This window comes from Bolinopsis microptera, chromosome 10, assembly GCF_026151205.1.
Source record: "Bolinopsis microptera isolate Bmic1 chromosome 10, MBARI_Bmic_1.0, whole genome shotgun sequence".
NCBI classification, from domain to species: domain Eukaryota; kingdom Metazoa; phylum Ctenophora; class Tentaculata; order Lobata; family Bolinopsidae; genus Bolinopsis; species Bolinopsis microptera.
In genome coordinates, this window is record NC_087081.1 from 853,762 (window position 1) to 869,658 (window position 15,897).

Genomic DNA, 15,897 nt, shown 5'->3' on the forward strand with positions numbered 1-15,897 from the left:
GTAGACTGTATGCTTTGTAATAGTTGGTTTGAGTCTATAAAACCATGGATAGGAATGACCCTTAGCTTGGGGTCTCCATACAAAATCTCAGAGAGAATTTGTCTCACATAGATGGCTGCTCCCATACCGTCGTTACAGGCTAGTGTCTCTGCAGCAAAAGCTGAATGTACCACTCTTTTAATCTTCCTGCTTGACCAGTCCACAAGATTTGCTGTCTTGCCATTAGAGACAAACACCAAGTATCCACGTCCACTATCTGCCTGATTACCTGACTCTGTAAACAGGTTACCAACACTTGCATCTGAGTAGAAAATTATATGTATTTTTTCTTTGTCTAGATCCATAGCTCTGTACGATAAGCACTGCGGTCCTCCAGGTATCTTCTTTACAACTTTGTTAAGGACTTTAACGTGTTTTATACACGGCTTGTTGGCATATGTGGATAGCTCTAAAGTGTCGAAGCTCAGATCTGGTCTTGATTGACCGCTGAGCCATAAGAGTTTCCCTAGCTGTCCTTGGTAATTCTTTTTTTCTTCTTCATTAAGAATACTATCCACTTCTTTGATCCTCGTAGGCGAGATTTCTATAGGTTGAATCGTGTCGCCGTAGTTTCTCTGGTCTATCTTTATAGTTTCCAGTTCTTGGTGCACATTCCATCCCAGATAGGTGAAAATACCAGCGTTCATTCTGGATATCTTGAACTTTTTCCGAATACCTGCTATTATCTCTTTTTGGAATTTTGCTGTTCCGGCATACAAAAGATCATCCACATGGGTCACCACTACTCCTTGTAGTTTACCGTTCTCCATCTGCTTGAAGACACATTTGTCTAATTTTGACATAATGCAACGTTCTTTCAGGTATTCACTGAGAGTAAGATACCATTTTCTTGCTGAATCCCCGAGTCCATATACCGGTTTCCTCAGTTTCCAAATGATACCATTTTTTCTGATGTCTGCAGGTGGTTTGAGATAGACATCTCTGGATATCTCTTCCGATTGCAGGAATGCGGCTGTAATGTCCAGCGATTCTAACTGCCATCTCTTGCTAGTTGCGATAGTAAATAGCAAACGCAAACTGGTCTTGTTAATGGTAGGGGCATCAGATCTTGGGTAATTCTCTTCAAATCCACGTGCTACCAAACGTGCTTTAACTTTGCTATCCTTTTCTGTTATTATCCACCTGGACGACACCACACTTTGACCAGTGTCCTTGACTTCTTTGTAGACTTCAAACTCTCCAAATTTCTTTATCTCTAGTTCTTTTGCCTCTCGGATCTTTGTGTTACTTTCCTTTGACATTTCTACATTAAATGTTAGGTTGTCTTCTTCTATACAAAGTAACCTTTCTACCTCTTTATCAGTAAAATCGATAACTTGGGCTTCATCTTCTCCATCAATTTGCACATTATAGCTGTTTTTTAGTGTGCCTGTAGCCTTTCCTGCTCGACTATCTATTAGTCCATTTGTCCATTCTGCATTGTCACCGTCTTTGTATCTTATTACGTCGCTCTTTTTTAGTATTACTACATTTTTCTTTCTTTTAAGTTGTTCAAAATTAGTCAAATTCTGTTGATTCTCTTCATCTTCGACTGATGGAGTGTATGGTGGCTCATGCCCGCCATCGTTTTTTTTTCGATTCGAAAAACATTGAATCGAAAAAAAAACGATGGCGGACATGAGCCATGGCTCATATCCGCCATCGTTTTTTTTTTGATTAAAAAAAACCGACGTCAAATCATTTTCCATTTTAATATTGAATCGGAATGTCATGGCTCATATCCGCCATCGTTTTTTCGATTTAAAAAAAACCGACGTCAAATCATTTTCCATTTTAATATTGAATCGGAATGTCATGGCTCATATCCGCCATCGTTTTTTTTTCGATTTAAAAAAAACCGACGTCAAATCATTTTCCATTTTAATATTGAATCGGAATGTCATGGCTCATGTCCGCCATCGTTTTTTAATTGACTCGGAAAAAACCGACGTCAAATTAAATTTTCCATTTTAATATTGAATTACTGGGCCGCGCTCAGCCTGTCATTCCGCCTAATCTCTATTTATGTTTATGAACATAATAGCCTGAGGTCCCCAGGTAAATATTGAATTGCAAAAAAAAAACGATGGCGGACATGAGCCATGGCCTTGCATTTTATGTAAATAATATATCTTCGTTTTAAAATGTTTAAAAACTGAGTGTGGACAAATGTAATATCTTTGAATTGTTTCATAAACACCAACTATATTACTAGGTTTCTTGTGGGCCACGTATCTGCAATGTATGTAAATTATATTTCTAGAAGGTTCTGTTGTTATAATATTTTTTCATCTTTTTTTATATTTTATAAGTCAGTAGTAAGAAAGGTGGTTTCCTTCTACTGAGAACAGTAGTGCACCAAAATACCAATTCTCCTAGACAACAGTTAAAGCATTTTAAAAGTAATTCAGTGAACCGTTTTCGTTCCTGTTGATAACTCCGCGAGCAACAGATTCCTTATTCTGACAGACAATGTTCACGGCCTAGAACACTTACGGAATTCCAATGGTGCCTCGGGTATTTTTGACTTTTGTAACAGTAAATGCCGTTCCGTCTCCAGAATGATTATATGGTTAAAATGCATCAACCTAAAGGAGATCATCAATGTCAATAACTAAAAATTGGGGTACTTTTTCGCCAGTTTTCTACTACGTCATTCTTACTTATCTATTTACATTATATTGTGAATATCTCATACCCAAATCCGTTGGGTAGAATCTTTATATGAACCTGTTTGTTACATACCATCCTCAGATTATTAAGCTGTTTTCTATTAAGGTGTATCCTCATAATAAAATAACCACGGTTTAGTTATTGACTAATAGTAGTAGTAGAAGTAAATCTTTCAAAGTACGAAATATCTCTTTAAAAGAGCATCCTAGGCACCTTATAGATATCAAAACGCATAAAAAAGAAAACAAAAACATCAACCATCTTCTAACTTCTTCCACTCTTCCCTATCTAAAGCTAAAAATCTAAGGTCTTCGAAATCAGTCAAATTCTTAAGTCTAATATCAAGATTTCTACTAGTCAAGTCTTTTCTAATAACATCTAATAAGTTTAAACATGGTCTACCCCGTCTCCCTTCCATAAAAATATCAGAATTTATAGCAAATAACAAATAACAAATTGACTAATAGTAAAAATAATTAATTGTACCGTTGTGTAATGCCTTCTATCATGAAATAATTTTTCTAGGTGGAATACAGTATTATTCGTATAAACCGATTGGGTTGGGAGAGGAATTACTAGTTTTCTACGGAGAGGACTATTTCGAAGAGTTGGGGTATTCGTTGCAGACTGATCTTGAAAATGGTAAGAATAACCTGTCGTTTTTGAAGGAGTCGGAAATGGTCACAGCAATCATTATCACGATTTTATCCCTTGAAATGCAAAATTTTGTGTACACGAGACTATAAACTTATAAAATATTGCTTAGCTGGACAGGTCATCACTTTATTTCAGTAATCTTCCATTATTACAGGTCAACAATATCATTGCACTGCAACTGGTTGTCTTAAGCTGTTTAAGACACAACAAGAACTGGAGACACACACATGTGGGAAGACTCGAGGAGTATCAGGAAAAGAGAAAGTACACAAGTGTGATGTGTGTGGGAAGATGTTTGCTCGAAGAGCCCATTTAACTGCACACATCAGAACAGTACACGATAAGGTAGCGAGACTGAGCTGTCCTTACTGTAAATATAAAACTGATCACCAACACGCTCTTACATATCACATGTTAACACACACGGGGGACAAACAGTACAAGTGTACACAATGTGACTATACTGCTGTTCAGAAGCAGAGTCTTATTGCTCACATCTACAATAACCACACTAACAAGACATACAAGTGTCAATACAAGCAGTGTGGTGTTAAGAAACCTTCTGAACAGGAACTATATGATCATATCAGCACAGAGCATCCACTACAACAATACAGATGTGATGTGTGTCCAATGTCTTTTAACATAGCACAACATCTTAAATCACACAGGCGAACACATGGTGATTGTGAGCTAAAATCACAACACGAGTGTAAGTACTGTGGAAAACTGTTTTTACAATCAAGTACTCTGAAGAAACATGCTCTGACACACACTGGAGAGAAACCACACAAGTGTAGTGTGTGTGGTAAGGAGTTTACTCAGAACAGTCATTTAACTAGACACAAGAGGACACACACAGGCGAGAAACCGTTCTCCTGTTCATACTGTGATAGGAGGTTTAGTGTAGCTTCTAACAAAAACAAACATGAAATTACTTGCAAGAATAGACCTTGTTGAAGAAATTGCTATTGGTAGTTTTCTTATAGTTTGACGAATTACTTTATCCCTATTGTTTATTGGACTATATATTTTTCTTCTATTAAAAGTTATTTTATAATTCTTGATCGTATTTGATTGTGTTATTTTCCAACTGATGTTCAAACTAATATTGTCAGAATAACTTTAGACCAACATTTGATTAATATTTAAATTGAAGTTATATTTATTATATCTCTGTTGTAAACTAACTGTTGCTTCCAACTAAATCTAATTTGTTACATTTAGAACATAATGTCACTGTGGAAGTTGTTTGAAGGGGCCAGGTACTGTGGAGGTGTGTGTGAACACAGTCTCAAAAGATACAAGAGAATAAGAGATAACAGAGATAAGTTGGTGGAACTGGGTTTTATGACACTAGATGAACCACTGGAATGTTACCGGACTAAAGAATGGGAGGAACATACCTCAGCCTACTCACAGTGTAAGTTTAATCTTCACCCGTTAAACAAATAATGAACTAACAATTAATGAACCTCTCAACCTCTGAACTTCTGCTCCAACTTTAAGTAGGCTACTGTGATAGATCAAATTATTGCCAAATTTTGTGAAATTTGTTTCTGATGACACAGTAGTCTCAAAACTCATTTTTCGTATATATTAACCATTATCTCATATCGCAGATGAAACATTGCTGAATCAGTATGAAGATGGGTTGATAAAACTTGAGGAGGTTGTTAATATTGATCCCAGAAACCCCGCTGAGAGGTACAGCTCAGACAGTGACAAAGACAGTCCTGTAGTCAACAAGAAGAAGAAATCTCCCAACAAAAAGAAGAAGTCCCACAAAGGGAAACATAAGAATGGAAGAGTTGAGACTAAAAAGATAAAAGAAGAACAGCTGGATTGTGTGGAATGTGTAAGACAAGTTAATCAGCCTGAAGAAGCTGAAGCTCCTGAAGTAGAGGAACTAGAGATGTTCCTACACTCAGAACCTGAGTCTGTACTAGCATTACAAGATCTACTTGTCAACAAGAATCTAGCTTCTCACCTCGGAGAAGGTCCTGTAGATGTGTGTAAACTGATTGCAGAAAACCCTGATTTTACACATGAAATATGTGAGGCTAACATAGACTCTCTTATGTCTGATGAGGAGTTCTATAAAATTACTTGTGAGACTTATCCTGGTGGCTGGGAGAAATTCCTGGAGGACATGTTAGTTACATTATATCTTCTTATTTAATTTGATTTAATAGCTTGAATCTTGATCATAATCGTGTTTTAGAACTTTTGCTCGAGTTTCTTTTTGCATAAATATTTGTCAGATTCTCAATGATGTTTTGTTTTTGAACTAAACAATGTTATGATATTATATATTTGAAGGGTACTACTTTACAGGGAGAATGAAGAGTCCTCAGATGAGGAGATAGATAGAATTGAGCTGCCTCCTGACCTCTATAATGAACTTATGTCAGACAAGAGTAATGATGTACCTGACGATGATGAGGAACAGTATAAGTTTGGTAGAATAAACAAGGACCAGGCAGATACTTGTCTTGATCGAGCACTTGAGTTGTATGATAACTATCACAACATGACTCAGGACGAGTTAGTTTTTACTTTTGATACTTTGTTGTCTTGCACATAAATATACATTTAATGGCTTCTCTTAACAACTACATATAACATAATATATATTTTTTAATTGTAGTTGATTGCATAGTGCTAGTGCATTTTAAATACGACTAACATGTTAATTGTTTATTTCGCAGGTATAACAAAAAAGTGAAGGAGGTGCTCAAAGATATGGATAGAATTACTGTTCTAGATAATGATGGCGACCATACCAAAGCGAGTACTAACAAAAGTAACATACAACAAAGCAAAGAATATGCCAGAACAACACCTGAACCGAATGACAACTTACCCTCTTGTAGCGGTACACACAACGATACTGATCGTAGTGACATGGTAACTCCAGATAAAAGTAGCAGTAGTTATCATAAGAGTATAACAGACAATGTGAGAATTGATAACACATCTGGTGTAACAACAGAGTCTGATACCAGCTCCAGCTCTGTAACACAAACAAAGAAACTCCCCACCATACTTAGTAACAGAGAAGTGTACGAGAATATTGACAATATTCCCCGTCCTTCTTATTGGTTACCTGAGTCAGAACCTGACCCTGACCCTGAGAAGAAAGAAGAAGAGATAGATGATTTTGAGTATCTAGGAATGTTGGATGATGGTTATCTACTAAGCTTGTTTGACGAAGATAAAGAATCAGAAGAGATGCCAAACACTGCACAGACACACATTAGTGTTCCTACAGAAATGACTGCTGAGAGAGATAACATTCAGGAAGACTTCTCCAAGACAGAACTTGAAGCAGCTGCAGGAAAAGCTTCTAAAAATAGACGTAGTAACCCTCCTAGAGTTGCTAAAGAGGGGGTTACATACCGTGATGATAACGATAATCTGGAGGAGGTGCTACAGTCTGAATATTGTAAGTTACAATGTAGACGGGAGTTTACTTAAATTTGTTTATCAATACTATATGGTATTTTTTGTTATGTATCAGCAACTAAAATTCAAGTCTGAATTATAATAATCCGTTAGAATCAGATGTTCAAAAGAATCTTTGCTTAAATTAAATAGTAATGTTACTGTTTCTTTTACTGTAATAATTTGGTGGATACTTTTATAAATGACATTTTCAATGGATTGCTTCTGTTTCCAGTTTGTTGGCAGTGTAAAGATTATGTGAGGGGAGAATGTGAACTACATGGTCCTTTACTCCCCTGTTTAGAAGACATCACCCAACCGGGAACTAAGAAGACTGCAAACTTCCCAGTACCTAGTTGTATTGAAATCAAAGAATCCACAATTCCCAGGGCTGGAGATGGAGCTTTTGCGTCTCAGTTTATTGAACCAGGAAGTATATTGGGTAAGTCACGTGATTTGCTGGGATCAGCTTTTACTTCTTTTTTTGGTGTCCACTGTCCCTTTCTCCAGACAGCAAGTCTATAAATGTTTTGTACCCTAAAGTGGGTTGTTCTGATTTATCTATTTTATCAGGTAACTACAAGGGAAAAGTCATATCAGAAAAGGAGTACAAGAAGTTAGAGTCTTCAGATAAAGAGAGTGGATATGCGTGGAGAGCTGTTAGTCAGGACGGAGATGTTATCTATCTAGATGGGGCTAGTCACAGGGCTAGCAACTGGTTACGGTTTCTTAACTGTGCTCGGGGTCAATGTGAAGAGAACGTTCTTGTAAGAAATATCCCAGGTAAAATGGGGTGTTCTTATTCGCCAGTTTTCTACTGCTATGCGTCATTCTTAGTTCTTACTTATCTTACTTACTTACTCTTACTTACTTAGATTCGCTAACCTGCAACTTACCATCCTCGGATTATTAAGCTCTATTGTATTACGATGTATTCTGGTGATAAAATACCCTTTTATCATGGAATAATTCTTCTAGGTGGAATACAGTATTATTCGTATAAACCTATTGGGCTGGGAGAAGAATTACTAGTTTTCTACGGAGAGGACTATTTCGAAGAGTTGGGGTATTCGTTGCAGACTGATCTTGAAAATGGTAAGAAAAATTCTATAGTAACAAATAGTCGTAAATTAAATGGTCACATCGAAGATTATCTTTATTTCAAGATATTGCTGGACAATTCCTCACTTTATTTCAGTAATATTTCATTATTACAGGTCAGCAATATCATTGCACTGCAACTGGTTGTCTTAAGCTGTTTAAGACACAACAAGAACTGGAGACACACACATGTGGGAAGACTCGAGGAGTATCAGGAAAAGAGAAAGTACACAAGTGTGATGTGTGTGGGAAGATGTTTGCTCGAAGAGCCAATTTAACTGCACACATCAGGACAGTACACGATAAGGTAGCGAGACTGAGCTGTCCTTACTGTAAATATAGGACTGATCACCAACACGCTCTCACACGTCACATGTTAACTCACAATGGGGACAAACAGTACAAGTGTACACACTGTGACTATGCTACTGTTCGAAAGGAGAGTCTCACTGCTCACATCTACAATAACCACACTAACAAGACATACAGGTGTCGGTACAAGCAGTGTGGTGTTAAGAAACCTTCTGAACAAGAACTATATGATCATATCAGTACAGAGCATCCACTACAACAATACCGATGTGATGTGTGTCCAATGTCTTTTAACAGAGCAGATAAACTTGAGACACATAGGCGAACACATGGTGATCGTGAGCTAGAATCACAACACGAGTGTAATTACTGTGGAAAACTGTTTTTAGAATCATGTAGTCTGAAGAGACATGCTCTGACACACACTGGAGAGAAACCACACAAGTGTAGTGTGTGTGGTAAGGAGTTTACTCAGAACTGTCATTTAACTAAACACACGAGGACACACACAGGGGAGAAACCCTACTCCTGTTCTTACTGTGATAAGAGGTTCAATCAAAGTTGTAACAAAAACAAACATGAAATTACTTGCAAGAATAAACCCTGTTAAGGATATTGTTATTGGCAGTTTTGTTTTAGTTTGACGGATTACTTTATACTTATTGAGCTATTTCTTCTTAGTTATTATATAATTCTTGATCGTTTTTTGATTGAGTGATTTTGAAACTAATTGTCTGAAAACTTTGAACAAACATTTAACTGTAGAATAATCGTTTTATTGTCTCTTGACATCAAACTTGACTTCCCTTCCCTCATTGATTTTGGCTAAGGTCAGGTTGTTTTCACTTGGAATTCTTCAGTCATTTCTCTATTCTCCGTACGCTATAAACGGTCCGTGTCGGCTGTCCTGAATTTATTGTTAGTTTACGTGACGCGCAATGTGATTACGCTGATCAAATAGTAAAATTTGACCAGCAACCTTGACATAAAAGCGCGGCTCAGTAAAACTTCATCTGCGCGTTCTTGATCTTCCTGCTTTTTCATTTAATTGTAGGTTTACAACCTACCAGGACGCGCGCCGAGTTGGACTCGTCGACGGTCCTGGAATAGTATATGGAACAGATATTTTACGAGTATCACCCGTTAACTTTTTCAACGTGTGAATTTATAGGTTTATACTTTATAACCGATAACTTGTAGCGCGATGCGTTACTGTGCCGCGCCGAGCTGAGATGAATTGACATCGTCAATTAACCGATAACCTACCGTGTCGTTACCGGGTCTTACTACTGGACAGATATATTCACGGGTATCACTCTTGAAAGGGAAACGAATAATAATTTCCGAAATTAACCTGGTATGGTGAGCAAATTTTTGACGGATGTTACTCGTCTAAATTTCTTCGAAGTGGCTCTATGGCAAGTGCTACAAAGTAGCGCGCGCCGGGCCAGATCATTAACAGTGGTCAAAGCAAATTTGTATTCATATATACGTGAGTTTAGAGAAGCGACCATCAGACGTCACATAGCTATGTGTCTACGCGTACTGCGTGACGCGCTTGTTTCACAAGGCAAGCGGCCTCCTTTGCCGCCTTCGGCGGTCGCGCGCTACTGCAAGCGAGAGGGCTCTGGTTAGAGCAACCATCAGACTACGCTGCATTAGGGTAATTCTACGGGTTGGCACTGGGCAATGAGTATTTATAAACTTCTTTTTAAAAAAAAGAGAGGCTGGGCCTGGTCATGGTTGGCCCACGACAGGATAGCATATGGTTGTAGCCAGTAGCGCGATGCACTACTGGGCCGCGCCGCGCATCAAATAATTCTTCTCGCAGATCGGCGAGATGCACCACTGGGCCTCGCCGAGCTGCGAAGGATTGACTTCGTGAATCAAAGCATATGGATGCTTTGCCTACTTCTGGGGTATGGCAGTCCTATGGGAGGATGCCGGTGGAATCAAAATGTGTAATCAAGGATGATGGTAAGTGTTGTGGGGTGTGTCTAAGATGAACGCTTAAATGGTGGTTGAGTGTTGAAGAGAGAGGCGAACTAAGACGGCGTTTGAGTAGTCGCTATGTTACACCGGTCTAGTCCAACTCCTCTGGCACCATTATGAGTTTAGTGTGGTTTGCAAAGTTGACGATGGTGGAGATGTGTTAGTTGTCATTGACAGATAGGTAGTAGTCCCGGAAATATTACTGGGCCGCGCTCAGCCTGTCATTCCGCCTAATCTCTATTCGTTTATGAACATGATAGCCTGAGTCCCCAGGTTACGGAAATATTGACCTCTTATTTGGGCAATAGCCTGGCACTGTCCGAGAAAGTGTGAGACAATCTCCTCTTCGTCGCCGCATTTAGGACAAGCACTCATGTGTCTGATTTGCGAATGGTGTGAAGGTGTGTACTCGTTTAGTAGGTAGGAATTTGGATCATAAATTGCAGATGCGAAATGACTCAAATAGGTTTTTAAAGTGCTGGGAAAGGACTAATCTTTCATATTTTAAAAAATGACTTTTTTGAATTGTTGTTGACCATTGTTAATGATCTGGCCCGGCGCGCGCTACTTCGTAGCTCTTGCCATCGGGCCAGACCATAGAAAAACGAGGAGTTTTACGGCAGATTTGTGCCGTAGAATGACATTGGCTACGAGATACGTCACGTGACGTGCGCGCGCAACCAATTACAAGGCCAGAATTTGATCACGCTGAAAGTTAAGTGAGCGCTGTACTCCAAGCGTGACCAAGACACGCGGTTACGATTGGCCGAAAACTGTGTCACGTGATGCAGCGCGTGATATATTTCAATCAATTGCGACGTCAGATTTGAATCATCTGACATTGTCACATGGTATATCTTAGCACGCGTTGGATCCGTTCTAGAAGAATGTGGATTATTCTAGAAGCTATTTCAACTTTGTACTTGTACTTGGTACGTGTTGTTGCCTCGTTATTTTTCCGACGCTACATGTTATTCGCTTGATGCTCATGTTGATGCATTCCTCGAATGACTTCTTATCTATACACTTCTAATCTATCATTCTTATCTATTACTTCTTATCTTTCCACTCTTATCCTATCTTTTTTATCTATGTAATATGATCTATATTCAGTATCACTCTCAGATCTTGGAGAGCTATGTATTATCAAGCAGCAGTTTATCTTAGTTTGTGTTATCTAATCAATTATTATAAATTAAATAATCAAATAAATCCAATGCTTGAATCTAATGCATGTTATGTTGATGTTAGGTTTTTGTACCGTCTTGTCATTGTGGATAACTATTTTATGCTTCTCTGTGGTTCATGTGTTTCTTTTGCCCCTACCTGCTGTGTCATGACATTAATGCGATGTGATCAGTGTTCTCATATTGCAGGAGTATTTGTGGGAGTCTGTTAGTGGTATTTACTTACATAAGTAAATACCGTAGTTTATCATATGAGCTTCTCTTTTTATTGAATTTGCTGTAAGAAGATAATTTACATGGTCTTTTGATATTTGTTGTTCGAGCTGGCTTGATAACGTTTTGATAATTGTATAACACAATTTGATATTGCTCTCAACTTTAAGCGTGAGATCTGAGGGTCCATGATTGGTAATTTGTTTTGCTGGTATCAGCTTGCAGAAACTGCAAGGCCTGTTGTCTTTTGGGTTTTAAAATCATCAAACTTTATTCTTGCCAATTATTTGCTGCATCAGAATGAATGGCAACCCAATTTAGATATGGTTTAACTAAAACAGTGGTTTCATATTTACCGCTTCGAAATTAGAACATTTTTCGTATAATCAGTGGAAAAAAAGTGCTTTGTGTGATGGTAACATTTGCTTTGAAGTAATACATTTGCATCGATCCGCGGGGCCTAATGTTTTAATGAAGCTGTCATAACAAGTTTGATTTCATTCTAAATCGAAATCACATAGATTCGAAGCGTGAGAAAACTTTAAAATCTGTGTTTAACTCGGTTCTTCGTTTAACATAATGGTTGGGGACTTTGGGTAATTACTATTTGGATTGATTTAATTACGTTAAATAAGTGATATGTGGAGATTTGCTAACCTGGCGGGTCCGTGGAAGTTAGTATACTTACACAGACTTATTTTGACGAGCTATTTTTGGAACATTATTAAGCTTTATATTTTTCTTAGTCTAGTCAAAGTTAATTTCGTCTGTTATCCATTAGCCCCTTACCTGCATGCGTGCGTAATACTAATCAGATACTGTTAACAAGTATTTTATGATAAGGTACCAAATGGTGAGTCAGAGAAAAGTTTATCAATGAATGTATGTGTTAATCTAAAATATCGAGATTTTGTTCAGCGCTGATCAGCTTATTTATGGCAAATATATAATAGATTATTATTTCAGGCAGTGGGAAGTAGTTCAAGATCTTGATGGTGTTATCAGTATTCGACCAGGCAACCTTTTGGACCAGAAATGTATTCTGGGGGACTTTGCTTACTCACGACCTCCCGGTTTGTTTTTGTCAGAAACATAAATCAAAATATCAAGTTGTCTATCATATTATTAATTTAACGATCTTGTCACTGATATAAAACAAATTAATATTCTACTTAATAGTAATTTTTATGCTGCAATTTATAAATATATGGGTAGATTCTCTTATGGTTTCTGCATGATCAATAGTGTCAATATGGAATTTCATTAACAGAATCTGTAAAATTAAAATTTAGCAAACCAATAGTCCCTATTATAGGTATATAGTTGTTTCATGGTACTTCCACCAAGGCTTATGAGATAATAAAGAAGATTTATAAAATCAAAAAGGTCTTAACAATCGAGGATTATATCCTTTACTACGATTTCACTTAAGCACGGCACTAATTGATGAATATCGTCTCTGCTGGCTATATTGTTGACATGTGCAACGAGCAAAGCAACGATTACCGTCCGTTAAGCCAATATCAAATTCGAACGGCATCTCGTGGGGTAGATAGAACGTTTGTTGGTAATTCCAGAGCTTTTTTGATGTCTTCTTTGTCTTTATTGCTACCTCTTCTGCATAAAACCAACTCTGAAAAGTATGTTTTTGTCAAAGTGATGATGTTTTTAATAATTTTTGATCCCACTAAACAATTAATACATCTTTATAACGCGAAGTTTTGTGAAATTAGGCCATTTTCAAAACGATATCCAACTGAATCTGTGCTATATCAAGATAAAAGCTTACACCAACAGTTGTTGAATTGGTGTAACTATTTCATGTTCTCCAAAATAGTTGATTAATAGTTATTCCTTTGGAAAATGAGGTGATGACCGGTTTGGCTTTTTGGACAAATTCGCCTAAGTAAGTTGTCACTCCCAACTGGGTCACAGGATATCGCAGCAGCCTTCGTTTTCCACATTGTCGTGTGGCTCAGCATTCCCCTAACAAGTGTCGTTGTCTAGTAAAAAAGGTGTGCGAATTTTCAGTTATTAATCGTCTAATATCTTTTATCTAGCAATCTAGACTGTATAATCTGTTCCCTCGATAAATTTCGAGTTTTTTTCTAAAGTTTTGTCTAAAGTTAAATCTTTTAGGTCTTAGTTAAGTTTAAACTAATTTTAAAACTACAAATATATTACCATTTTTTGAGTATTATGTAACAAGATGGAAATGTTTAAAGCGGGTAATATATATCTAATCCCAGTTACATAATTTTAATATGAAAGACTTAGGTTGTATCCCGTTTGTAAACTTTGTTTAAAAGCATTAATAAGTGTCACCCTGAATTTTTAATTCGTCCAACTCTGCAGGTGGAAAAAAGATACCATATGAGTCATGAACGAATACTTAGAAGATGACTCTGGGCAGCACGGCCATGCCAAAAGCGATGGATTTGGTAAGTTTTTGAATTTGTATTTTAGTTTTAGTATGCTTGCTAATACCTATTCGCTGTACCCACACGCCGTAAAACGCTTTAATTTACTCATTGCTACTAATATAATTATTGTCATAAGTACCATTCTACGTACAAAGGACTGAAACTTTCTTTCGACATTGATCCATTGTTTGCGATACAGATCGCAGCACTTCTCCCTGTCACGTGTTGTGTCTTCTGTAAGAGAAGGCTGCACGCTTTTGAAAATGCTCTCATTCCGTCCTGCTCGGCCTGTACGGGAATCTGAATTTAAAACCTCAAAGATGTAATTGTAGCTTTTATATGTAAGCGGACATGGTTCCAAAAAAATATTCGAGGATCATATATTGCTATGTTTTGTGGTTAGCGTAGTTGGTTGGAAGCAATTTCGAAGGTCGTGTGTTTAATTCAAAATGCGTACGCAAGCAACAATGAATGATTTAAAAACGTCAAGCTTAGCTCTCCGGACATCTTGTTAGAAAATTCTTCGAGGGTTTTTGTCATTTGTACTTGACTGATGTTTCTTGAACTCCTGTGAGTTGAACTTTTTATTTTAATCACTCTTTGCCGAGGTCATCTTATTAAATCATGCTAATTGTTTTGGCATAATTTGTTTCGATTTTTTTCTGTATCTTATTTCTATTTTTTGTTTTGTTTTTAGTCTTAAGTATAGTAACAATACTATTGCATCGAACCCATAGTAGGGCACTTGTAGCTGGATAACAATTCTCACCATCCCATTCTCTGTCATCAAGCATTGAGGCTCTATCTCGTTTTGTTTTATGTCGGGTATTTGGGAGTGAAATAACCTCTACGGTTTCCACCAGGTCGCGTTAGGTCTCTTCTCTCAGCTTCACTAGGGCCGGAAGTTTTTATTGTCACATTGTTCGGTTTTGAAATATTAAAGGTTATAATTTGTTATTGAAAATGAGTACTCAATTTAATTTTAGTTCGGATGTATTGCTGACGGAGCCTCATGGTATATTTTTTAAACATAAATTATTAGAAAACCTCTTTCATTGCAAGATATCGTTACTCCGCACTTCACAGCTACATTTCCACTATGTCACTCTTGGGCTGGTTCACCGACAAAGAAGTTCCGATCAGGGCTGTATAGTGAGGATCCCTTACTGTTTGATAATGATGCGTCTGTTACTGGGTTCTTTACTATGTTGGTTACAGTTTTCGGTCCGATCTACCCTGGTTTTCATCGTCACTTTCTAAGAATTTCGCTCATCGTTGCAGGTGAGGCAAAGAATAACTGGGTCTTTTCTGAAAAAATAACACAAAGTTAAGCTTACAAAGTACCAAACACTTTGATGCACTGTAAAGTGTCGGAATTTTTGAAGAGTTCAATGATCATCTATTTGCTTTTTTGATGATTAGCTTATCTTGTAATAGGAAAACGGTGTGGAGTGGGTGTCGGATCATAGATTGATTTGAAAACCTTAAGAAATGAATCAAGACTCAAACCAAAAATGTAAACAGGAATTTATTAGTTGCTGATTACTTGGGACCAACCGAATTTTGCTACAAAGTTGTGATTCAAATTAGACTTACCTTTAATTTTGCGAATTGTCTGCGTGAGATCTTTTAAAAATTCTTTCTAATGGCCGTTCTCCTCCTCCCCAGTTTTTAAAACAGGAGCTTCATCTATCAATTCACAGCGTACACACTTTCTTTCCAAAACAGCGCTCTAATATCTGCAGTAAGTTAACGATACAAAAAAATTGTAGGTCATTTCAGAGCTAACGAAGGGGTTTTCAAGGTATTTTAATTCTATATAAAGTGTACAAGGTATTATCTACATTATGTCC

The 15,897-nt window shown here is 37.4% G+C and overlaps 2 protein-coding genes across 2 annotated transcripts in view; both read left to right on the forward strand.

The window, feature by feature from the left end:
* LOC134821779 (uncharacterized) overlaps nucleotides 1-4,441 on the forward strand; it is a 474,787-nt gene extending 470,346 nt beyond the window's left edge. The window contains exon 8 of the mRNA XM_063832545.1: nucleotides 3,524-4,441. Coding sequence (XP_063688615.1) covers nucleotides 3,524-4,329 — 806 coding nt within the window. The 3' untranslated portion in view covers nucleotides 4,330-4,441. The remainder of the gene's footprint in view (nucleotides 1-3,523) is intronic.
* A 145-nt stretch (nucleotides 4,442-4,586) lies between these two features.
* LOC134821720 (uncharacterized) lies at nucleotides 4,587-9,022 on the forward strand. The gene is made up of 8 exons (XM_063832453.1): nucleotides 4,587-4,792; nucleotides 4,992-5,523; nucleotides 5,707-5,916; nucleotides 6,081-6,817; nucleotides 7,052-7,258; nucleotides 7,390-7,599; nucleotides 7,795-7,911; nucleotides 8,034-9,022. The coding sequence occupies exons 1-8, from the start codon at nucleotides 4,603-4,605 to the stop codon at nucleotides 8,837-8,839; spliced, it is 3,009 nt and encodes a 1,002-aa protein (XP_063688523.1). The 5' UTR covers nucleotides 4,587-4,602; the 3' UTR covers nucleotides 8,840-9,022.
* Nucleotides 9,023-15,897: the final 6,875 nt, after the last annotated feature.